This window comes from Podarcis erhardii (assembly GCF_964252035.2).
Source record: "Podarcis erhardii genome assembly, chromosome: 6".
Lineage (NCBI taxonomy): Eukaryota > Metazoa > Chordata > Lepidosauria > Squamata > Lacertidae > Podarcis > Podarcis erhardii.
In genome coordinates this window covers 91399859-91425589 of record NC_138510.1, presented here as the reverse complement: position 1 = coordinate 91425589, position 25731 = coordinate 91399859, and the positions used below count along the sequence as shown (strand labels likewise).

The window sequence follows — 25731 nt, the reverse complement described above, 5'->3', positions numbered from 1 at the left end:
TATAATGACACCATCCTATGAGCAGTGACTAAATAAATAACCATAGAATGGAGGTTTTGTAATTATTTTGACATTTTGTCCAAACCAGAAGTGCAACAATTTTTGGATCTGGCAATCATACCCTTTTTCTTCATTAGTTAACAAAAACCCCAGATTCTGAAGTTTATTTTTATAGATAGCTAAGGTAAACTCAGAATGCAGATTGAGGCCTTTTTGTTAATTTAAAAAAGCCAATGCTAAACTGTTACCTAAGTGCCAAATCATTTATCAACCATTTTATAGACCCATTTTCTCAACTAAAATGGGGAAAACAGTGGTAAAAGCTACTATCTGTTAGCACCGCTCTTCAAAGCAAACTGCTCACTGACACAAGCCAAGCTCCCATTAAAACAAGTAAAATAAAAAATGTATCTTAAAAAATGACATGCTTCTGGAAGACGAGCTCAAGCATATAAATAACAGTACGCAAGTGTGAATACTCAGCAGTCCTTAACACACACACTTGCTGGTTCAAAATAGTGTCATACCTTTGGTAATATTTTAGAGAAAAATGCTTGCTCCAGCTCAGAAAGATTGATGCGGGGTAGAAACTGCTCTGTCAAGATCCTTAAGACACCTGGGAATGAAAAAAATTAAGAAAGTAAACCCACAATACTAAAAGGGGGAAGTCATTCTCTTTTCTTTCTTTTTTTAAAAAAGACCCATTAAAAAAACACATTTATTTAATAGTAAAACAAATTGTTAATTCCCCACAAAATCAAGAGTTACACTACAGTTTTATCAACTGCCATAATACTCCATTCTCATTATTTTGCGGCATTTGTTTGCACAAAGCCTTGTCTGTACATACTCAACATTGTGAGAACTGAAACTATAGCCATAGATCTTTATAGCTTGTAAAAAGAGAGTAAAGGTATTCAAAGATGGACCCAAGTATCAAGCAGTTTCCGAACACCTACAAGCAATAACTGCTGGTTTCTGGTGCAGAAGGATTGTGGTGGGAAACTAGGAAAAAAGTTGTGGGTGCCAAACCAAGTCCGTTACCCTGCTCCCCAGCATGACATAACAAAACTGTGTCATGCAACTTTAGTGGGGCTTCTTCACTGGGGCAAAACGCCTAACTAACCAAGAGGCACAATTTCAGTGCATTTTGCCAACCAAGGTGGATGTGACTAAGTCGCATCCCATGTTCATGTCTTAAGGAAACATTTCCTGTACAATCACCACCAAAACAGGGAAGTAAATCCAATGCTTTTCCCCCTAAAACAAATGTTTAGGGGTACTCTTTTTGACTCAAGAAAATCACAATTTTATAGTGCAAATCGGGGAAAATAAATACAGTAAATGGACAAAAATACAAAGATTCACAAAATGTTTAGGGGTATGCGTACCCCAGAAAAAAAAGCACTGAGTAAATCTAACTGAAGTTTGCACTGCATTTGCTTACCGATACGCTGGGTCCAGTTATCAGATGTCTGATACATAGAGTACAAATACTAAGGAAAAACTGCATACTTACGCTGACAGATAAAAGGCTGGCTCAAAACTAGTCTTTTATCAACTTTCCCTCTGCTGCGAGGGAACAAAGGTACTTGTTGAATTCACATGGCACGCCAGTGGCTGTTTCCTATTGCGTTCCAACTGTACAGAATGGCACTATACTCTAAAGTTGCTGCTGTTATTAACTAAATTTATATAGATTAGATATAGATATAGTAGTAGCAGTAGTCGTAAAAATAATTTATTATACCCCACCCATCTGGCTATATAGATATGGAGAGAGATACTGCCCTTCATCCCAAAAAACACAGAGCAGCTTTGTAGTATTAAAAAAAAACACACAAGGTAACAAAACACGGTTGCCCCAGGACGATGTTGGGTCTGAAAGGGTGCAGTTTCCTTGAGCATTTTCCTTGGGGTCAGATTCTTGGATTTTTTTAACTCTTATTTTTAAGTGATTGCCTCCCCCCTCTACGTTTATAAGCTGTTCTTATTTCTAACCTGAGTCTTAAAAGGGCGCGGTAGTGACTTTGAGCGTTTTCCTTGGAGTCATATTTTGGATTTTTTAAATTATTATTTTTAAGTGATTGCCTCCCCCCCACCCTCACCCCTTTACGTTTTCAAGCTGTTATTATTTCTAACATGTGTCTTAAAACAGTGTTTTTCAACCACTGTTCCGCGGCACACTAGTGTGCCGCGAGATGTTGCCTGGTGTGCCGTGGGGAAAACTGAAAAATTCGAAAGATTTAAAAATAAAGTATTTTATAATTTTTCATATTTCTGTTTACTTACTATTTCATAATAAAGTAATTATAAAATACTTTCTTTGTGTTTATTTGATTCCTATTCAAGAGAATTACTTTATATATAGTCAATATAGGCACAGAGTTAATTTTTTTAACATTTTCTAATGGTGGTGTGCCTCGTGATTTTTTTCATGAAACAAGTGTGCCTTTGCCCAAAAAAGGTTGAAAAACACTGCCTTAAAAGGTAGCGATCTTGAGCACTCTTCTTAGGGGGGTCATATTTTGGATTTATTTTTTAAAAAACGATTGCCTTCCAAACCCCCCCTTCCCCTTTACATTTTCAAGCCATTTAGGGAAGCTTTTAATGTTTAACAATTACATTAATATTTTGTTGGAAGCCGCCCAGAGCGGCTGGGGAAACCCAGCCAGATGGGCGGGGTATAAATAATAAAGTATATTATTATTATTATTATTATTATTATTACTAACCTGAGTCGCAGGGGGGGGCGGGGACTGCGGGGTAGAAATACATTAAAAATATTTAAAAAGGCTGAGGAGTCCCGGGCCATTTAGGGAAGCTTGTAACGTTTAACAGACTATTATATTTTAATATATTGTTGCAAGCCGCCCAGAGCGGAAACCCAGCCAGATGGAGGGGGTATAAATAAATTATTAGTAGTAGTATTAGTATTAGTGAAATATACTCAGAGTCGCAAAGTGATTTCATGCTCTTTATTCAGCTCATAGTGGTGAGGAGGAATGAATGAATGTCCCCTCAAAGTATCTGCTTTATATACATTATTTACACAATGGGCTGCACATGATTGGCTAATTCCAGGATTCTACTGTAGGCCAATCAGGTTGTGGATTCACTTCTATCTGGAGCATGATTGGGTGGTTCCTGCTAACCAATCATACTGCTGCATTGTTCTAGGACCAATCAGACTGCTGCATTCTGAATCCTATTGTTCTAGGACCAATCAGACTGCTGCCTTTTGGAGCCTATTGTTCTAGGACCAATCAGACTGCTGCAGTTTGGATCCTATTCAACTCAGTACATAACACCCCTCCCCTCTAAGTTCCAGTCCTGCCCGGAAGGTCGCATTCATAGTCCTCAAGGTACGCCGGTGGCCTACGTGTGCGTTGCGGCCTGGGGTGTTCCCTGGTCCGGGGTTCAGGTTCTGGCTCGTGTTCCAAGGATGGGGCTGTTTGGTCTGGCGCAACCGGCTCGCTCAGTCGTGGTTCTGGTTCCGGTGTCCTTTCGGCCTCGCGGGTCCTCTCTGTATTTACTGATTCTGCCTCTCCTGCTTGCCCCTGCTGCTCTATGGGCCTCACTGCCCCACTGTTCCCTTGGGACTCCTCTGACCTGTCCTCCTCCTCCTGGTTTTCTCCCGGGAATCGTCGCCGTATCTGGTCGCAGTGGCGGCGCCAGCATTGCCCCCCATCTGTTAGCACCTCGTACGACACGGGGCCCGTGACCCTGGTGACTGTGGCAGGTACCCATGCAGGGCCTGCCCCAAAATTCTTTGCGTACACTGGGTCCTGGGCCTCGAAGGTCCGGGGGTTCCTGCCTTCCCCTACCACTACCTCATCCTGAGCTCTATCGGGGTGAAGGCGGTCCAATCTGATTGCAAGGCGCCGACCCATTAGTAGTTCAGCGGGGCTCCGGCCAGTCGTTGAGCTGGGGGTGCTGTGCTGTGCTAGAAGGAATGTGGCAAGGCGGTACTCCCAATCCCCTTGCGTCATGCGGCGAAGGGTGTCCTTGGTGGTCCGCACCATGCGTTCTGCTTGGCCATTGGTGGCAGGGTGGAATGGCGCCGAACGGATGTGGCGGATGGCGTTCTGCACTGTGAAGGTTTGAAATTCTCCTGATGTAAATGCAGTCCCGTTGTCTGAGACGAGAGTGTCAGGGAGCCCGTGGGTTGCAAACAGCCTGCGTAGTACCCGGATGGCTGCGGACGTAGAAGTGGACGGTACCAGTGCGACTTCCAGCCATTTGGTGTAGGAGTCCACCACTATGAAGAATGTTTTCCCCTGAAAGGGGCCAGCGAAGTCCACATGCAGGCGTGACCATGGTGCTCGGGCGGACTCCCAGGACTGGACTGGGGCCCTTGGGGGATCTGGGCGGGATTCCTGGCAGGCCTGGCAGTGTTTGACCCAGGCCTCTATCTCTCCGTCGATCCCCGGCCACCACACATAACTCCTGGCAAGGGCCTTCATTCTTACTACCCCTGGGTGTGTCTCGTGTAGGGCTGTGAGGACCCTTTTGCGGAGGGGCTGGGGAACAACGACCCTGCTTCCCCATAACAGGCACCCCTTGTGGGCTGACAGTTCATGTTTGCGGGTTGTGTAGCCGGCGAATTCTGGCCCGGGGCTGCGGCTGGGCCATCCCCTCCACACCCAGTCCAGGACCCGGGAGATGACCCTATCTTTCTTGGAATGGTGTGCAACTTCTTGTGCCTGAATGGGGCGGTCAGGAAGCAGCTCCAGGCTCATAACCTCTTGTGCAGGTGCTGGGTCGGGGCCTGTTTCCGGTAGTGGTAGCCTGCTGAGGGCGTCTGCATGGCCCATCGCCTTTCCAGGGCGGTGAATCAGTGCATACTGGTAGCTGGCAAGGAAAATTGACCACCTGAGGACGCGAGGAGACAGCACTTGGGGGGTCTGCTTTTCGGGGGCAAACAAGCCAAGCAACGGCTTGTGGTCAGTCACCACGGTGAAGGGCCGCCCGTACAAGAAATCATGGAATTTTTTTACTCCCTTCACGATTGCCAGACCCTCCTTGTCGATTTGCGAGTAGTTCCGCTCGGTTTCGTTGAGTGTCTGGGAAAAGTATGCTACCGGTACCTCTCTTCCATCCGGGAGTTGGTGTCCCAGGACAGCGCCGATGCCATAGGGCGAGGCGTCGCATGCTAGCACCACCGGCAGCCTCTCGTCGAAGTGTGCCAAGACCGAGTTTGAGACAAGCAAGTCCTTGACTGCCTGGAATGCGGCCTCCTGGCGCTGGCCCCACACCCAAGGGGCCCGCTTGTCCAGGAGTCTGTGTAGGGGCTCCGCTACCGCCGCCTTGTGGGGAAGGAAGGAATGGTAAAAGTTCAATAATCCCAAGAAGGCCTGAAGTTCAGTCTTGTTCTTGGGCGCTGGGGCATCACAAATGGCCCGTACCTTGTCCCCAGTCGGGTGAACCCCTTCTGCATCCACCATAAATCCCAGAAAGTCCACTTGAGGCACTCCTAGTAGACATTTTTCCCGCTTCACCTTGAGACCCGCCATCTGGAAACGGTGCAGAACAGTGCGGAGGCGGTCCTCAAACTCCTCTGGTGTGGGCCCGGCAATCAACACATCATCAAAGAAGGGGGTGACACCAGGAATCCCTTTAAGGAGAGAGTCCATTAGATTCTGGAATATGCCTGGTGCCACGCTGACCCCGAATTGCAGCCGCTTTACCCTGAACGCTCCTCTGTGCGTCACAATCGTCTGTGCCTCTGCTGTGGCCTCATCTACTGGCAGCTGTTGATATGCTTGGGCCAAGTCCAGCTTGCCAAAAATTTTCGACCCAGCCAGGGTGGCAAGGACATGGCTGACCACTGGCACTGGGTATGCATGGGCCATGAGGGCCTTGTTTATGGTACATTTGTAGTCTGCGCAGATGCGGACCGAACCATTAGGCTTGACGGGTGTGACGATTGGGGTTTCCCAGGTGGCATTAGGCACCGGCTCCAGCACTCCTTGCTCCACGAGTCGGTCCAATTCCTCGTCTATACGGGGTTTCAGGGCGAATGGGACCCGGCGGGCCTTGAGCCTGACTGGTCGTACTGCGGGGTCAAGCTGTAGAGCAATGGGGGGGCCCGTATACTGTCCCAATTTCCCATCGAAAACCCCCGGAAACTCCTTGCATATGGCGTCCACGTCCACTTGTAAGCTCATGTGGTTCACCCCGGTGATGGCTAGTCCCAGTGGTCCAAACCATGCCAACCCCAGTAAGCTAATGTAGGGGCCCTTGACCACAAGCAAGTCCAGTTGCCGCGTCCGCCCTCGGTATTGCACCCTGAAGGTCCCCACCCCCATTGTGGGGACCTTACGTTTCTGGAAGTCCCGGAGGGTGAATGGGGCCGGCCTGAGTTTGGGACCCCCAGTAGGACACAGTTTCCTTAAGGTCCTTGCCGAGATTATGGATAGAGTTGAACCCGTGTCAAGCTCCATGCGGCATGGGGCCCCCTCTATCTGTACCTCTACATAAATTTTCTCTACGTTGGGGTGGGGCAACTGGTATACCTGGAAGTCTGTGAGCTCCGTCGAGTTGCCTTGGTGCGTTGGGCCCCGGGACCTGGGGCTCTTGGATTGGTCATCTGATGCCTGGCTTCGGGTGGGCCGAGCCCGACACACCCGGGCGATGTGTCCCAATTTTCTGCACTGCCTGCACTCTGCGTTGCGGAAACGGCAGGTCCTCCTCTCGTGACTTTCTCCACAGCTTGCGCAGTTCCCTCCTTCTCGTCGAGGCAGCTGTGGTATGTGGGCTGCTTGAGTGCGCTGCTGTACTCGGTGCACCTCCTCCCTGTCGGATCCCGAGTCGTTGGTGAGGTCTTCGTGGTGGACCCTCGGTTGGGACGGCTGGCTCAGCCGTGCCTCTTGCGTCGACCTCTCAGCAGCTTCCGTTGCCAGGGCCTCCTCCAGAGCGACCTGGAACGTTAGGTTCTTCTTAGCGTAGAGGCGTCGTTGCAGCTTCTCATCCTTCAGGCCACCGACGAGGCAGTCACGAAGCATGTTCTCCAGCTCTGAGAAGTTGCAGAACCGGGCAGCTTGGCGGAGAGAGGTCACAAACCCAGTTATGGTTTCCCCAGGGGCTTGCCGCTTTGCGTAGAAGGCATTTCGACGAGCCACCACTGAGGGCTGTGGCGAAAAGTGCCCCTTCAGCTGTTCCATTATTGTTTTGTATGGAACAGTAGCGACGTCTTCAGGCGCAAGGAGAGCCCGGGCGATTTCAAATGTCTCCTCTCCGCAGACGCTGAAGAATATTGCCCTCTTCTTGGCGTCTTCTTCATCGGTGACCCCTTTGGCTTCTAGGAGGAAGGTGAAACGGGAGGCGTACGCTTCCCAGTCGCCAGATGCTGGGTTGAATGGCGAGAAGCTGCTGTCAGTTGCCATTCTGAGTTCCTTGTGTCCCGGAGCTGAAGCCTGGATACACGGTGCGAGGCAGCGGTGCGGCAGGTGGCGGTGCTGCGGTGCTGTGTGTGGCAGTCAGCTCAGCGGGATCCCACCTTCGTCGCCAGTGAAATATACTCAGAGTCGCAAAGTGATTTCATGCTCTTTATTCAGCTCATAGTGGTGAGGAGGAATGAATGAATGTCCCCTCAAAGTATCTGCTTTATATACATTATTTACACAATGGGCTGCACATGATTGGCTAATTCCAGGATTCTACTGTAGGCCAATCAGGTTGTGGATTCACTTCTATCTGGAGCATGATTGGGTGGTTCCTGCTAACCAATCATACTGCTGCATTGTTCTAGGACCAATCAGACTGCTGCATTCTGAATCCTATTGTTCTAGGACCAATCAGACTGCTGCCTTTTGGAGCCTATTGTTCTAGGACCAATCAGACTGCTGCAGTTTGGATCCTATTCAACTCAGTACATAACAATTAGTATTACTAACTTGATTCGCGGGGGGGGGGGACTGCGGGGTAGAAATACATTAAATATATTTTACAAAGGGTGAGGAGTCCCGGGCCACGAAGAGGGGTGGAAGGGCCCCACAGATTATGGTGGGTGGGATGAGGGGCGTTTATGAGGGGGGGGGGGGTCTCCGCTTCTTCCCCGCCAAGAAAGGATATGATGAGGCGGGGCAAGGCCGTGGGGAGTTGGCCGAGGCCCAGCTCCTCGGCCCGGCCCTCCACCTCCGACAGCGGCGGCGGCGGCAGCGTCTCGGGCTCCACCTGCGACATGATGGCGGCGGCGGCGGCGGCGGCGGCCTGGGATTCCCCTCAGGCGGCGGCGGCGGCGGCGGCTTCGAAGCTTCCCCTCAGGCGCCGCTCGAATCCGGCGCCCTGGAAGATGAGGCCCAGCCCCTTTCTCGGCATCCCGTCAGGCCTCGCGAGGAAGGAAGGAAAGGAAGGCGGGGACGACGACGACGACGGAGAGGGCCGCGCGCGCGAGGAGCTGAGGCGGCCGCGGAGCCACGCGAGGCCGGCGGGGAAAGAGGCCTTGCGGGAGAAATTCCAAAATTGCCAAAATTGTGAGGGGTGGAAAATGAACAGCGAAAAACCTTGAAACGCCTCAGCTTCGCCTCCTCGCCTTTCGGTTGCTTTCTGGGGCCGCCCCAGAAAAGGTTATTTCAACCCCTTGCTTAGAGCTTTTCCTAGAAAAGAGCTGGCTAGAAAGAGGAATACTGCATGCATTTTCTAAATAAAGGTGCAGCTGTGGCTGTAAGATATATCTATATCCATATAGAGATGTAATTTTGCATTTATGATTTTCACTTAGGTGCATTTCAGTAATTTTACAGTCCTAACATTTCGACCCTCGACTTCCTCCTCTTTCTGCGGTTCCTGAATTTTATTTTATTTTTTACATTTCTGGCGCACTCCAAATTAACTTGTTCATTTATTCCTCCGCTTTAAATATATGCTCTTAGGAAACTGCAGGTCATTACAGCATGTGAGATATAAATGTTATATACATTTCAATAATACAATCCTAACATTTTGACCATTGACTTCCTCTTTCTGCGGTTCCTGAAATTTATTTATTTTTACATTTCCGGCGTATTCCAAATTAACTTGTTCATTTATTCCTCTTAGGAAACTGCAGGTCATTTCGACGTGTGAGATATAAATGTAAGTGTGTTTTCACATGCATGGCATGTTATTTCATATTCACGTAATAATAATTCTAACATATGGATTTGCTCCAAAAAGGGAAGCTCTTCAAAATATAGAAGATAATTGATCCGCTTTGCGTATTATTCTATATCTCAACTTTTACAGGGGCTTTCCTGGATTTCAGACAAAGGTGTATTAACAATAGTAACACCTTGGGATGTCTGAGATTTGAACTTGAGACCTTCTGTATGCAAAGCTTGTGCTAAAACCCCTGAGCTACACTCATCCCTCTTCCCCCCCCCCCTTAAGTTCAAAGTCAAGAGGTGCTGCGTTTTAGCTGGCCCAACTTTCGAACTCGCACCACTCCTTAGTTGGCAAGAAATAATACAGTGGTGCCCCGCAAGACGGAAAACCCGCTAGACAAAAGGGTTTTCCGTTTTGGAGGCGCTTCGCAAAACGAATTTCCCTATGGGCTTGCTTTGCAAGACGAAAATGTCTTGCGAGTTCCTGCGGGGTTTTTCCCCTTTTTCCCCCCTTTTCCTAAGCCCTAAGCCGCCTATCAGCTAATCCGCTAAGCTGTCAATGGGCTTGCTTCGCAAGACGAAAAAACCGCTAGACGAAGAGCCTCCGTTCCGAGGCACCACTGTAGCTTCATCAACTCTGAATCTCAAAAATTGGAAAAAGGATTTCCAGATAGGGATTCTAGGTTGACTCAGGCCCTGAAATGCAGGGCGCATATCTGGAATTAAGAAGGTGGTGCCTTGCAGATAAGAATCTGGCTGAACCTTAAAAAGTTTGGGCAGAGTCTCAGTCAACAAGTGACTTGTTGACTGAGCACGTCATTTCTGGGTTTCGCCACATGTGCAGATGCTCAAAATGTTGTCACGCGCGGAAGCGGCAAAACGCAACATGCGCAGACGCTCCGTCGCATCTTACGTTCCATTCAGGATGCGAACGGGGCTCCAGAACGGATCCCGTTCGCATCCCGAGGTACCACTTTACTTATGAAAGCAAAGGCAGTGGATTGAAGTTGGTTTGGACAAACCTGCCCTCACAAAATAAAAGCACATATTCTGTCTATAATAGTTTATTTACTTTGAACAGGGCTTCATAAATTTCCTCCCAGCTGGACGGAGAGCAGCAAAGAGCAGTGTTGGGGACTTTAGGGTACATTTTAACCATCCTCAGCTATCCCACCTCAACATTGTGACAAACAGTAGTAGTATTTTTGTATATAGTAATTGTTTATTAATTTAATTTAGACCTCGCCTTTCTGAGAGCCCAGTGCACCAAAAAGGATACACAATTTAAAAAAGAAAGCATTCTAAAACTCTTAACAATATTTTTTTTAAAAAATGCTATTATCTCTTTACTCTATCAAATATATTTCTTTTTTCTTTTTAAAGGAGGCTTTTATTCAAAGAAGTAGTGGAGTCTTCATAGTAGATGATCTCACAGTGAAGACTAGACTGGATCGGAAAACTACCTATCAGCGCAGCATAGCCTTTGGAGTATCTTTGTGCTTCATGCTTTGGGTATAAACTCTTAATTTTACCTGCTTTACAGGAAAATGGCATTTCAGTTCAACTTCTCTATTGACAATGCAGCAGAAAACGGAATAGAGGCAGTTGGGAATGGAATGCAGGAATTGGTACAGGAGATTTCCTCAGAAGAAACAATATTAAACCAGGAGGATTTATCAGAAATCCCTGCTAATGTGGCAGGCAACAGCTTTTTGAGTAAAAGCAGCATTATGCCTAAAGAAGGCTTGTGCCTTAAATGTGCCAAAGAACATAATCTCCCTGAAGATTTCCAGAAATTGTTTAAAAACAAAATTGTGGGGACCCTCCTTCCAGGAACATGCTATGCAAATATTTCTGTGGTGGAGACAGCACCCTCTGAAAACGCTGTCGGGGAAGACATTGTGTCACAAAGTGTTTCTTCTCATTCTGACCTAATCACAGGTGTCTATGAAGGAGGTCTGAAGATCTGGGAGTGCACCTTTGATCTCATGGATTATTTGTCAGAAGCTGAAATTCAGTTTGCACACAAGTTGGTTTTGGACCTGGGCTGTGGGGCCGGGTTGCTGGGAATAGTTGCATTAAAAAGAAATGCCGAACAGGTCCATTTTCAGGACTATAACAGCACTGTGATTGAGGAACTAACCATGCCTAATGTATTGGTCAACTGTGCTAATCAGGGTGATGATGTTGAAGGAAATACTGAGCTTTCTCTAAAACAATGTCCAAAGAAGGACTTTACCCAAGACTTGTTTTCTAAATGCAAATTCTTTTCAGGGGAATGGTCAGAGTTTAGTAATCTTCTATTAAATGGCAGTAAGCCTTTAGCAAAATATGATCTCATACTCACCTCTGAGACTATTTATAATCCAGACTACTATGAGGCTTTGCATGAAACACTTTTAAAATTACTGAGAATTAATGGGTGTGTTTATTTAGCTAGCAAAGCACATTACTTTGGATGTGGAGGTGGGGTCCACCTTTTTACAAAATTTATTGAGGAGAAAAATGTGTTTAAGTCTAGAATTGTTAAAGTTATTGACAAAGGGCTAAAGCGTTTCATTATTGAGCTGGTCTTTAAGAAATCCTGTTAATGTGCTCAGTGTGTTAGTAAATACTTTATTGTTGTTTTGCTTTCATGCAGCTCTTACAATAAATTGCTAGCACATTTTTCTTGTTTTATGGTTGTGAATTTGTTCCCTGATCCTATTGCTTCTGCATCTACAGAGTCTTTGCTAGAAATTATCATATTTTTTTTTAAAAAAAAAAAACAAGTTTTGAGATCATTTGTTCTGAATACACAATGCTTCCTTGATGTCTGCAAGATCTCTTTTGTTGACTGAACTTGGTCCAACAATTTTTTTGTTTATTTATTGATATCTCAATACATATACAGTGGTACCTCGGGTTACATACGCTTCAGGTTACAGACTCTGCTAACCCAGAACTAGTACCTCCGGTTAAGAACTTTGCTTCAGGATGAGAACAGAAATCGCGTGGTGGTGCAGCAGCAGCAGGCCCCATTAGCTAAAGTGGTGCTTCAGGTTAAGAACAGTTTCTGGTTAAGAACGGACCTCCAGAACGAATTAAGTACGTAACCAGAGGTACCATTGTACAAAATGTTTACATAACATTACACATACATTATACTTGTAAATTCACATTTTTTCATTTCATTATGTATCAACATTTAGTCATTTATTACTTCTTGTTTTTACCCTATGTCTTCCCTCTACCCATGCGAAACTTTCTAATTTTTTTAAAAACTTTATTATTTTGATTGTATTATTGTATCTAAATAATTAAACATTGATTCTTTTATATCTATTTAAATTCACTTTGTCTATACATATCAATAATTTTTTGTTGCAGCATCTTTTAATCATGTATTCATCTACATACTTCCATTTCTGTTTGAGATTTTGGTTAGATTGCATTCTAATTGTTGCCGTCATTTTTGTTAATTCAATCATTTCACAAAAATTATGTTGCCAATCTGCCACTGATGGATGGTACATCTTCTGATTTCCGATTTTTAGCAACCAATAACCTAGGCCGTTGCATATAGAACAATTCTCTTCATGTCTTTGGGGATGTCATTTGTTACAATTTCTCAAAGGAATGCTTCCGGCTTTTTACCAATTGTTATTCTGAACATTCTTTTCAATTCCTCATGTATATTTCTCCCAATTTTTTTTTTTAATTTTATCACATCCCCACCAGACATGATACAAAGATACCTCTAATACCCTACGTCTCCAACACAGATTCGATGTTAATTTATAAATTTTGGCTAGTTTTACAGGGGTTAAATACCACCTGTAAAACATCTTCATAATATTTTCTTTGATAGTAATACATGTGGTGAAATTAATATCTGGTTTCCAAAGTTTATCCCATTGATCTAATGGAATGACGTATCCAAAATCCTGTCCCCATTTGATCATTACTTCTTTAATTTGTTCATCTTTGAGTTCCCATTCAAGTTGTAAATTATACATTTTTGATAGATTCTTTTTGGAATTATTCAAGAGTTCTAACTGGAATCTTTATTCTTTTTGGAAACCAATTTTATTATCAGAGTTAAATTTATCATATAATTGATGATATTGTAGCCAAGTGGTACAAAACTGTTTAAGTTCTTCATAGGGTTTCAGTTTTAGTTGTCCTTGCTCTACCTTTAAGAGTTGCTTGTACGTTACTCCTAATTTTCCCATATTTTTCTTTTTTATTGATATCATTTCAAGTGGAGCTGCCCACCAGGGGGTCTTTGGTTCTAGTAACCTGTGATATTTCCTCCATACTTTGATAAGAGTTTCTTATTACATGCTTCATAAATCCCTGATGGACCTCTGTCTTATTATCTAGGAGATATTATATCTCCCAACAATTTATTTATTTTACCTATTTTTCTAGATTGACACTGCTTCTACAGTAATGTTGTATGCATATGTTCAAATCAAATGAACACATAGATTCATTTTACACAAAGATAAATCTAGCCAGGAGTACCAAGGCAGATGCATTTGTAAGCAGAGCTAAATAGTAACAGCTGTCCTATGTGTCCTTTGCCAACGATAATCAAGAGTATGCTAATATTTTTGCTCAAGCTTCTGCTAGAGATGTAGATTCCCCTCACAGCTACAGTTGCCTGGGAAGAAGGGATGGTTGCTAAAGTACAGTACTGCTTTATATAGTGAAGATGGAGCTTTAGTGCTCAGTGTTGTTTTATGAGCACCTGATGGCCTGCATGCATGTGCCATCAGTCTTCTACTGTTCTCAGCATGTTCAGTCCCTCTTCCCAAGGAGCTCTGGGAAGCGAATAGAGATTTCTTAACCATACTCAGCATCTTGAACAGACTACAATTCCCAGGATTTTAGGGGGGAAGCCATGACTTTATAATGGTATACGTTCTTTTAATGTATATTGTGGATAGAACCGTAGTGATGGTGGCATTTTCTGCACACCCACTTTTGATGGCCTTTGAGCAAGACTTAAGCCCCCTTTTTATATTATGCTGGCAGTGTAATAATAATAATAATAATAATAATAATAATAATAATAATAATTTATTATTTATACCCCGCCCATCTGGCTGAGTTTCCCCAGCCACTCTGGGCGGCTTCCAATCAAGTGTTCAAAACAATACAGCATTAAATATTAAAAACTTCCCTAAACAGGGCTGCCTTCAGATGTCTTTTAAAAAGAAGATAGCTGCTCATTTCTTTCACATCTGAAGGTAGGGCGTTCCACAGGGCGTGCGCCACTCCCAAGAAGGCCCTCTGTCTGGTTCCCTGTAACTCTGCTTCTTGCAATGAGGGAACCACCAGAAGGCCCTCGGAGCTGGACCTCAGTGTCCAGGCTGAATGATGGGGTGGAGACGCTCCTTCAGGCCTAGGCCGTTTCAACCCAATATCAAGGAGGAAAGACATCAGGAATGCTCTTAGAGAAGCAACTGTTGCTGCCCATGAAACTGAGAAAGGTTATAAAGCCATCTCCAACCAAGCAGGCTGGGCGCCATTACCCCGCAATCCCGGGCTGCTACCGGGGCGGGGGGGGGGGGAGGAGCCGCAATACTTTGCTAGTGGTGTAAGGTCAGGAATATAAGCCGCACTTTAACTTTTCACGATTGGAATTTGGGGGGAAAGTGCAGCTTATATCTGGGTCAATACAGTACATCTCAGGCTCTATAGGCCTCAGCAAGTTAAATTTTAAAGTTCATGACAGTACAATTGGAAAAAGATGGAACCAGTATGGCTTGCTTGGAAGGACTGTCAGGAGAAAGCCTCTATCTAAAAAGGAACATGGCAACAAGGCTTTGGTTTGCAAAGTTGCATCTGAGCAAACAACAAGACTTCTGGAACAATGCCCTTTGGACAGACGAAAACAAGATGAAGATACTCAGCAATAATGCACAGCGCCACATTTGGCAATGCAGGTGGCGCTGTGGGTTAAACCACAGAGTCTAGGGCTTGCCGATCAGAAGGTCGGCGGCTCGAATCCCCACGACAGGGTGAGCTTCCGTTGCTCGGTCCCAGCTCCTGCCAACCTAGCAGTTCGAAAGCATGTCAAAGTGCAAGAAGATAGATAGGTACCACTCCAGCAGGAAGGTAAACGGTTTTTCCGTGCGCTGCTCTGGTTTGCCAGAAGTGGCTTAATCACGCTGGCCACATGACCCGGATGCTATACGCTGGCTCCCTCAGCCAATAAAGCGAGATGAGCGCTGCAACCCGAGTCGGCCTAATGGTCAGGGGTCCCTTTACCTTTACCTTTGGCAAAAACCAAACAGCATATCAGCACAATCGCCTCATGCCAACTGTCAAGCACGGTGGTGGAGGGGTAGTGATTGTGGCTTGTTTTGCAGCCACAGGACCTGGGAACCTTGCAGTCATTGAGTCAGCCATGAACTCCTCTGTACTGTATACCAAAGTATTCTAGAGTCAATGTGATTCTAGAGTCAATGTGACAGCAGCTGAAGCTTGGATGAAATTGGGCCATGCAACAGGACAAGGAGCCCAAGCACAGCAGCAAATCTACAACAGAATGGCTGAAAAAGAAAAGAATCAAGGTGTCGCAATGGCCCAGTCAAAGTCCAGACCTCAGCCTAATTGAAATGTTGTGGTGGGACCTTAAGAGAGCTGCGCATAAACAAATACAATGGCACAAACCTCAATGAACTGAAGCAACTTGAAGAAGAGTGTGCCAAAATTCTTCCACATTAATGTGAGAGACTGATAAAACCAGGCATGGCCAAACTCGGCCCTCCAGCTGTTTTGGGACTACAACCCCCATCATCCTTAGCTAACAGGACCAATGGTCAGGGATGATGGGAATTGTAGTCCCAAAACAGCTGGAGGGCCAAGTTTGGCCACCACTGGATAAAACCATACAGAAAACGATTCCTTCAAGTTATTGCTGCTAAAGCTGGTTCTGCAACCTATTGAATCATAAGGTGTACGTAGTTTTTCACACATGGCGTCTCCATTTTGGCTTTATTTCTGTTAAATAAATCATGGCACAGTGTGATATGTGTTGTTGTTCATCCGAGGTTGCATTTACCTAATTTTAAGACCTGCCAAGGAACAGGCGATTGTTATTATGTCCTCATGTAAAACCACAGAATTCAAAGAGGGTGTGCTTTCTTTTTCCCATGACTGTAGTTTTTACTTCGTACTGTGTGAAGAAGTACAGTGGTACCTCGGGTTAAGTACTTAATTCGTTCCAGAGGTCCGTAGTTAACTTGAAACTGTTCTTAACCTGAAGCACCACTTTAGCTAATGGAGCCTCCCGCTGCCGCCGCACCGCAGGAGCACGATTTCTGTTCTCATCCTGAAGCAAAGTTCTTAACCCAAGGTACTACTTCCAGGTTAGCGGAGTCTGTAACCTGAAGCATATGTAACCTGAAGTGTATGTAACCCGAGGTACCACTGCATTAGGATAGTATTGAACAAAACTGTATTCAGGCTTTCTCAATATCGATTTCAATGGAAACAGACAAACAATGGAAAATTGTCTGCACCAAGTTCGTAACCCAAGGTACCACTGTACTTTATTTGGTCTGTTCCAAATGCAGTCAGTTTTCACTCTACATCTGGCTCAGAGAGGCACATTTCTTGGAAGAATGCCAGCCTGGTTTCATTTTATTTCCAGTAACCAAACAGGACACTGAAGAGGTATAAGCCTTGTTGGAAATTAGCGCAGGAAGGAAGAGGGGCATAGTTCAAATTGGACAAGCATTTGCCTAGTTTAGTCACCTGGGCTGGGGTGTGTTAAGTGTTGATTTGCTGATGGCAGGAACTGAATCTAAATTTAGATTTAAGCAACCACTGAGGCAGTTTAACAGCTACTTTTACAATTGTCCCAGATAAAGTACTGGAAGTAACAGTAGGTAGTTGGAAATGCATTTAGTGCTATTATCCTAGAAAAACTTTTTAGAATCCAGTGTGAATGCCTAATCCTACTTTAATTATCACATGAAGAATATATCCAGAATTCAGACTATTGAAGGATTTTGCATTTATATTTGTTTTAAATATTTGGATGCCAGTTTCTTGTTCCATTGTTGATGTTCCTTTGAACTGCACTTCAGATGATGTGGGTCTTCTGGGCACTCTCAATTTTGCAATTGGGCAGAACAGTCCACAGTTTGCCAAACAGGTATCAAGACATAACAAGCATCTCACATAGCATATAAAACATGGGGAAGCCTATATTGAAACAGCCCCAATAAGATAGTATCTTCAAGCCCAATTCAGGGAGAAGAAATAATTGTTGAAGTAGCTAAACTAAAAGCACATTCAGACAGGAGCCTCATAAACTCTGAATCGAAAGTGTTTCAGGAGAAAAGCCAAATCCCACCCAGTCATTTTCTACCTCCTTTTCTATCCACGCTACAAGATCCCAGGTGACTGCACAGTCTGCAGTGGTTTCTGCCAAGTCATGGGAGTTTGATAACTGGTTTGATGTGATCAACTCAGCTGGGATAAAGTCATTTCCCAGGGCCTTACTGCTCTTCAGGTTCCCAATTAATACACAGGCTTCTTCTACCATAACCGGAGTAAAGTGGAAGTTTTGTCAGCTCTGCAGAGTAATCATCACAAAGAGGGGAAATTGTCAATAAATACTGTTTTAAAATGGTTGTCCCATACTTGGGCTGGGAAAATGCAGCTAGGGTTCCAGGCAAAGTTCCTTTGGTCCCTACTTCAGGTTCCAAACTGTGTTCCTAATTCAATTCTATTTCTGAACACATGTGAATGCCCACTTTCCATCAAAGTGTGGTGGGCTCCCTTGAAATACTGATTAAAGATTTTGGTATTTGGCCTGGAAAGGGATTACTGTGGCGGGAAGGTAAACAGTGTTTCTGTGCACTCTGGCTTCCATCACAGTGTTTTGTTTGCCAGAAGTGGTTTGGTCCTGCTGGCCACAACCAGGAAAGCTGTCTGTGGACAAACGCTGGCTCCCTCTGCCTGAAAGTGAGATGAGCACCGCAACCGCATAGTTGCCTGTGTCTGGACTTAACTGTCCAGGGATCCTTTACCTTTTACTTTTACATTTAACCAATGGAGTCAATCAGCTCATGGTCAAAAACTATGGTCTGAAAAGCCTTATCAGCTGAAAAGCCTTCTCAAAATAGACTGTTTATGTTCTACTACACTGTGGGCTGTATGAACAAGGCAGGGATCAGTTAATTAAATCCTTATTGGTAAATTTACCTAGAAATTATGATACCTCCTGTCTCAAGTATCTTCTCGAAGGTAAGTCAAATGATATTACCCTGGCCGCGGCAAAATTTCTCTTGGAGATAATAAGAAAAAGAAATCAACATGCTCTGGATAAAACAGTGACTGCCTTAGAATCTTTTCCCTGTATCTGCTGCATTTTGCTTTCAAAGCTGTTCTTTGTGGGGTTTTGGACCATAATATAGAATGTTTGTGCAATATATATGTGTTCTCCTTTAGCGGCGGAAGGCAAAATTGAGTAGGAAGTTAATTAGCAGTACCACCCCAAAGGGGAACCTTTGCCTGTGCCCAACGTAAGACAAATTGGAGGGGACCCTTTCCCAAAGAGGTGTGCTTCAACAGAAATAAAGTTGAGGCAGCAATGTGTCTGAATACTAGTAACTATCAGGGGTCCTTTACCTTTTTTACCAGTTGTTGGAAACCACAGGAGGGGAGAGTGCTCTTGTGGTCAAATCTTGCTTGCTGGTTTCCCATGTGCAACTGGTCATAGAATCATAGAATCATAGAGTTGGAAGAGACCACAAGGGCCATCGAGTCCAACCCCCTGCCAAGCAGGAAACAGGTCAGCAGCTGTAAGAACAGGATACAGGCCTAGATGGGCCATTGGCCTGATCCAGCAGGCTCTTTCTTCTTAGTTCAGTCCGTACTACAGAACTAAGGTACAGCTTTGGAAAATGCTTTTTTTCTATGTGGCTGCTCAACATATGTCTGTGTGGAATGCTGCCAGGCCACTAAAGTAGTTGCACCACGTTTTCAATCAACAGTGATGTTCTTACATGCCCTGGGAGTTGAGAGAATGACATACAGTCCCTAATCTACCTAGATTGCATGGATTTAAATGAAGGACCTGTGGTCCTTCAGATGCTGATTGATGGACTGCAACACCCATAATCTCTGATCAGTGGCAATGCTGGCTGGGACTGGTAGGAGCTGTGAGTACAATAACTTCTGGAAGTCACAGGTTCCCCACCTCTGCTTTAGACTGGAGTAAATTAACCAGAACTCTTTTGTGTACTTGAGGCACAAGAGCTGTGCAACGTCTACCTTGTGCCACTCCTTCAGGTTCTGAAATGCAGATGAAAAGGGGAAAAGATCAGCTGATTCTATAAGTGAAGTTAATCTTAGGTAGAAATCGACTGCCTGGATTTGGGGGACTTCACCTTGACTGCCAGCATGGAATGCATCTTCAAGACATTATTTTTGGAATGCATCCCCTTTTAGAGTGAATTTTGAAAAATACTTTCTGCAATCCATAAAGTGGCAAAGCATTTGCTCAGACCCATTTTTATTTACATGGACTTTTAAAAAAAAATCTTGTTCAGCTTTTTACCTTTGAAATGCTTAGATTATTTTAATAAATTATCTTTACTGCTACAGGAGGTTAATTCCATATTCTATCCTTACCCAAACTAGTTCTGGTTCACGTTACTAGGGATTGAACCTATCATAAGTTTTTTAAAAACCGTTTTAGGCTTAATAATTATTGGGATACTATCTGGACCTAATTATTGGGATACTATCTGGACCTGGTAGCCCTAAGGCCTAAACTAACAAGTAGTGGCAGCCTGTTGAGTTAGATGTGTTTTGTGTCCTTTTAAGATGGATTGGTGATCCCTGAATTTTAGGATTCACACTTGCCTCAAGGCCTCTCACCATCAATTTGCAAATCCATGAATAGAATTCTTAGGCTTTGAACTAATATGTCCACCATGCCCACTGTAGTCCTTATGGCATTAGAAGTCAGAAACTGACCAAGCTTTGCTCCTTGGCTCTTAGTGCCCAGGGGATGTTCTCCCATCCATGATCCTTCTCCCCTCAGTAAGAAACGCAGGGTGAAGTTGGATTCTCGTTCTCTGTCCAAGAAGCATTAAGAATTGTTGATATTGCAGCCACTTGAGCCACAGCCTTCCCCCTCTCCCCTATCTAATAAAGCAGATAAGGAAAAGTTGATCTCCGCTCTATGATTAATAGTTTCACCAACTAGAAAGGGCTTCCACAGGAAAGATGTAGACAGAACTCAATAATCTATTTCACGCCATGAAAATACTGTACTGTATTCCCATTCACTAAGAGCAGACTAAGCTCTACAGTACATTGTTTTTAAACTGATCCCACCACTTTGGGTTAGGTTGTGGGTAGGAATTGCCTCTTACAATATTTAAAATGCTTATAGTGGAATTTCACAAGATCAGAAGTACGTTGAAAACGTTTTTTGAATCAAGCACCAACAAATTCACAGTCAAAGTTTTTATTCAGCATTAAGCTAAATACATTACACATTTTGGTGGAAGCTTAGAATTATGTTGAAAAGAACCAAGAACAATCTGACTTTAAATTTTAGACTGCAAAGCAACGGTTCACTAGTCATCTGAACAACTAATGTCATAATCCTTAAATGTTTTCTTCAGTATTGCCACAGTCATGGAATGATCAGCTTTACCATATGCCTGTAGGAAAGAAAAATGCACAAATTACTCCTAAAGAGAAAATGTGTGTGCTAAAGATTCTTGCTAGAATTTCTTCAAATAATAATAATAATAATAATAATAATAATAATAATAATAATAATTTATTATTTATACCCCGCCCATCTGGCTGGCTTCCCCAGCCACTCTGGGCGGCTTCCAAAAAAATATATTAAAATACTCTAATACATCAAACATTAAAAGCTTCCCTAAACAGGGCTGCCTTCAGATGTCTTCTAAAAGTCTGGTAGTTGTTGGTCACTTTGACATCTGGTGGGAGGGCAGACAACATATTATTACCAATTTCATTTTTCATTTGTTTAATAAGTACCTAAGTGCACCACATAGTTTTTATCAGTTGGGATCTTTTCTCTCTGTTCTCTACCCAAAAGGCCAGATTATTCCCCCCTATGATAGTAAGACATGCTTGGGAAACGAAAAGGAAAATGAGGGCGGAAAATATCTCCTGTGCTTTCTCCAAGAGTAGTGGGGAAAACAAGTGCAGTAAGAATATATAACAGTTCCTACACCATCCTAAATCCATATTAGGGCAATCAAAATTTAACAAAACCGCTTTTAAGATCTCCAGAACTCTTCCTTCATGCTAGATATTAAAGAGAGAAGGGTGGTTTTTTTGAAGCTCATTTAAAATTGTAGTAAGAATGGCTCTCCCTTGCATGTGCGAAGTCTGGACCTCTTATTAGCAACCTTTAAATAGCCAATACAGTTGTAGATGCTGGACTTTAGCAAACCAGTCTTGATTGATTCTGTGGCTCTTCTCACAGGTCATTTTACTAGCTTGTTTTAGGATACTGTCACGTGCCCTGAACTTTTGTAGCAACCTGATTAAAAATATATATTTTCATAGGGATTTATTTTGAAGAATTCGGTATTTTATTCATAAAGCTTTAAAATAATACAAGTAATTTCTTGTTTCCTGTAAAAGTATATTTCTTAGTGGATTATGCAGTGACTGACATTCACATACTAAATTCAAGTTCTGTCAGTATTATGTAATTCGTAAAATTGTTTGCTTCTTCTCAGAGACCAATATGAAAGACATTTTTGTGACATTATCATTAATTACTAGCATATTTGCAAAGTGAATCATCATATTTAGAAACTGGATGTATACAACACTTACTGGAGAAACACCAGATACATGGATTTTTTTGTCTCTGCTATTGTGCTCAATTTTTCCTCCTCCAAGACACTTGCACATACAGCCCATCTTTTCAATTTCAGAACATATCTTTTCATATAAGTGATCTACAAAACAATAATAGTACTAAGAATACCTTATAAAAATAAAGGTGGAAATACCTGAAGTACAAAAATAATTATGCCTCATTTGAACGTTAGCATTTAATACGTTACAGCTGTACAAATTTGGAGCATTTTTAACATGGGTGGTTCAGGCCTAAAGACGTCAGGAATTATTACAAAGGTTGGTGCTCCTCATCTTTTCTTATTTATCAATTGAGGGGGAAACCCCCACTAGAATAGAGAAATTCAGTGACTAGTTGTCCTTGAGCCTGGGAGAACCGCATTTATTATTGGATTTCACTGAATGGCCATGGGCAAGCGTACAGTATTTTCTTCTCAGTCCACCTTCTGTAAAATGGCATTAGCAGTGACTTACTTCCTAGGATTATCAGAAGAATAAGGTATGGTTGTAAAGGTATGGTTTTGAGTGATTCAAGATGTGTGTTCAATATGGGATTAGTGCTACTCATGCTTTAAGATTTCCACAGTATCTCACTGTCAATACCATCAAAATCCCAGTCTGTATCTCCCTCCCTCCCCAATTTCGTCCAAATCTACCCTTTCTAGGGGAAGGTTCAGTACATTAAACAAAACCTTTTATTTATGACCCATTTGTGATATCTCGTTGACCCATTTTTACAGTATTACACCCCTATCTAAAAGCACCTTTTCACTAAAAGCACCTTTTTATTGAACGTCCTGGAAGATTGAAATGTTCTCCTACTGGTTTCTCTGTCTTGTGATTCCTGATGTCAGATTGGAATCACAAGACAGAGAAACCAGTAGAACACTTCAATCTCCCAGGACATTCAATACAACATCACAGAGCAGCTGTCTTACTACAAAAGAATTTCAGAAACAGACGAGAGAAGATGCTGAATTACAACTTATTACTAAACTGAAAACTATGGAGACCAGGTCTAAATAGAGATATTGCATTCTTGTCTCATATGCTAAAGGTATTTTTTGTCATCTGCATACTATCCCTTGCTTTTTCCTATACCCATTGAGTCAATCACCCATCTCCTACTACCCTTCTGAGAAATACTCCACCCCACCTTCTCACTATATAGAAGGGTCTGGTGACTTCTGTTTCAGTGTATCTGAAGAAGTGTGCATGCACACAAAAGCTTATACCCAGAACAAACTTAGTTGGTCTCTAAGGTGCTACTGGACAATTTTTTTATTTATTTCTACTGTTATATGTAATACTCTGGGCAGCGAAACAGGTATATTCAGGCTGCCTCAAAATAAGGAAAAATATTAGGTGGTTCGGATGGTTCCCCACTGCCCCTTAAAAAAACATGTTAGGAACATATAGGGGATTGTGAAGGCATCTTAACACTTTCCTTTAGGGCAGGATTTTCAAACTTTAATAATAATTTATTATTTAAACCCCACCCATCTGGCTGGGTTTCCCTAACTTTATACCTGCACTAGTTCATACTCTTGTATGTGAACCATACATATGGCCTAGTATTTAAGTCTTCTAACTGGGACTACAAAGTTTATATTTCAATTTATTTTGGGACCTCTCCCCCACCCTTATAAAAAAAAAAAACTATCATACTTCCATTTTCTAGTGTTTGTAGTACCCCACTGGACTCGCAGTGTATCAAATTTCATTTTTCTAGGTGTCGCAGAAGTCCCAAACAAGCTGCTGACAAGTGTATTTATGAGAAGCCCAGCCAGGTTCCTTCTTCCCACAAGCAAGACAAAGCAACAGAACAAAAACTGATGGTGGCAATGCAGACACACGTTCACACGTTTGCATTCTTCTTCCAACAGGCTTTGGGAAACTAACACTTTTATTTAAAGGGTGGGCACCATGCCGTTTTTATTGTAATTATGTTTTGGGGGTGGGGCAAAATAAAAGTTGTTGATCTTTCTGGGGGAAATGTCACCAAATGTCACTTGAGTTCTCGGGTTTAGAAAAAAATTGAGGACAATTAAGGGGCATAGGCATAACTAGGATTTTTGCTAGCTGGGGGCAGGCCTTTTATTGGGGGCCCCAAACCTGTTAGCTGTGTATTTTTATTGATATAAAAATCATTGGCTATGCCCATGTTACACGGGGGGGGGGTGGGTCCTCTTGCTTTCATTTGGGGGTCAGGCTTCTGCTGAGGCAGTGGTGGTGCAAAACCTCAACTTAATTATTTTTTAGCACCCTTCAGTAATTTTTGAGGCTCCGGGGGGGGGGGGGTCTCATGGCTATGCCCATATTCGCATGGTTTAAATCAGCCTTTCTCAACCTGTGGGTCCCCAGATGTTGTTGAACTACAACTCCCATCACCCCTAGCTAGCAAGGTGAGCTCAAGGATGATGGGAGTTGTCCAACATCTTGAGACCCACTGGTTTAAATGGATGATATATCTGTATCTGTGGGTGTTTTGCTTTTTTAAAAAAATGATTGTCCCCACCTTCACCCTACCAGATGTTTCTGTATCTATGTGGCTTTTTTTAACCCCCCCCCCCAATTTCTAGCTATTTTTATGGTGGCTTTTAGAAACCAGGCAGGCAACTTTCAGCCTTCCAGATTTTTTGGCCTACAACTCCCATGATCCCTAGCTAACAGCATTGGTCAGGGATGGAGGGAGTTGTAGTCCAAAACATCTGGCGGGCCAAAGGTTGCCTATGCCTGTTTTAAATGATTGTTCCCCCCCCACCTCTCCCTCCCTACCCAATGTTTCTGTTATTTTTTTGCTTTACAAAATGGTTCTCTCCCTCCCCAAAAAATGTTTCTAGCAATTATTTTTATCTGTGGGGTTTTTTTTAATCATTTCCCCTCCCCCGACCTCTTCCCCCCCCCCCGCCAAAGTTTCTAGATATTATTTTTATCTGTGGGTGTTTTTTTATGATTTCCCCTTCCCGACCCCCGCCAAATGTTTCTAGCTGTTCTTATTTTCTCTGTTAAAGAGTCCCTAATAACAATGCGCAAAGTGGTGGATTGAGCGAGAGACGCTTATGTCTTATTTTCCAATTTGTGAGCCGCCTGGCCGGCGAAGGCTTTCGCGTAAAATCTCATCTCTCACTGTGCAACTCGGCGGAAGCGCTCCCCCTCACGATGTCTCTGCACTCGCCGCCACGGCTTGGGCTGCCGCCGCCGCGGCTGGGGCTGCCAATGCGGCCTGGACTGCAGCCTTGTTGGCCCCCACTTTGGCCACCGCCTTGGCCGCTGCCTCCGCGCTGCACCCGCACCAGGATGTACTTGAAACAGCCGTCGGAGTCGATCTCCACCTCGGCCAACTCGCCGGCAAAGCAGCCTGATTTAGGCGGCGACGACGACGCCATGGCCCAAGCTTTGCCCAAAGGGAGAGTAGCGCACGATACCTCCCGCCCCCCACTAGCCCCGCTTGCGCGCAGAGAGAAAACGACCAGCGAGGTGAAAACGGCGCCTCTCTTTCCCTCACTCCCCTCAGGAATAGCCTCGCTCGGAATGGAGACAAACGGCCCTCGCAGAACGGCGAGCGCTCATTGGCTCACGCCTTACTGCGCGAGGCCCTGGTTGGACAGAAAGCGCGCGAAGGGCGGTTAGAAAGACTCGAATAACGGTCGGCGTCCCTGTGGCGGTTTTTTTTGGCGGGCTCGCGCGCGTGGTTGCCGTTGGCGCGTTGGTTTTCTTTAGCTTTTTTTGTCATTTTTGAAAAAAATTCTCTATTAAAAAAAATATATATTTA

At 44.0% G+C, this 25731-nt stretch overlaps 3 protein-coding genes and 1 long non-coding RNA gene across 6 annotated transcripts in view; 1 reads left to right on the top strand and 3 right to left on the bottom strand.

Moving 5' to 3' along the window:
* The window catches only part of FIRRM (FIGNL1 interacting regulator of recombination and mitosis), a 36595-nt gene extending 28393 nt beyond the window's left edge, over window positions 1-8202 (bottom strand). The window contains exons 1-3 of the mRNA XM_081865815.1: window positions 8078-8202; window positions 1448-1488; window positions 528-616 (exon numbers count right to left, since the gene is read on the bottom strand). Coding sequence (XP_081721941.1) covers window positions 528-616; window positions 1448-1488; window positions 8078-8187 — 240 coding nt within the window. The 5' untranslated portion in view covers window positions 8188-8202. The remainder of the gene's footprint in view (window positions 1-527; window positions 617-1447; window positions 1489-8077) is intronic.
* Window positions 8203-8464: 262 nt separating this feature from the next.
* METTL18 (methyltransferase 18, RPL3 N3(tau)-histidine) lies at window positions 8465-11760 on the top strand. 3 transcript variants are annotated; one of them, XM_081866113.1, is made up of 3 exons: window positions 8465-8484; window positions 9043-9078; window positions 10470-11760. In XM_081866113.1, the coding sequence occupies exon 3, from the start codon at window positions 10634-10636 to the stop codon at window positions 11675-11677; it is 1044 nt and encodes a 347-aa protein (XP_081722239.1). In that variant the 5' UTR covers window positions 8465-8484; window positions 9043-9078; window positions 10470-10633; the 3' UTR covers window positions 11678-11760. The 3 variants fall into 3 exon arrangements, with proteins under 3 accessions (XP_081722239.1, XP_081722238.1, XP_081722240.1); XM_081866112.1 differs by having other exon boundaries at window positions 8465-8570; XM_081866114.1 differs by lacking the exon at window positions 8465-8484 and adding an exon at window positions 8646-8667.
* Window positions 11761-14483: 2723 nt separating this feature from the next.
* Window positions 14484-16346, bottom strand: LOC309344058. The gene is made up of 3 exons (XR_014157588.1): window positions 15960-16346; window positions 15385-15815; window positions 14484-15028 (listed from the first exon to the last, which is right to left on the bottom strand). It is a non-coding gene; the product is annotated as an uncharacterized lncRNA (long non-coding RNA).
* A 4209-nt stretch (window positions 16347-20555) lies between these two features.
* LOC309343969 (14 kDa phosphohistidine phosphatase-like) lies at window positions 20556-25487 on the bottom strand. The gene is made up of 3 exons (XM_081866233.1): window positions 25087-25487; window positions 21933-22057; window positions 20556-20770 (listed from the first exon to the last, which is right to left on the bottom strand). Exons 1-3 carry the CDS (start codon window positions 25343-25345, stop codon window positions 20684-20686), a joined length of 471 nt encoding a protein of 156 aa, XP_081722359.1. The 5' UTR covers window positions 25346-25487; the 3' UTR covers window positions 20556-20683.
* Window positions 25488-25731: the final 244 nt, after the last annotated feature.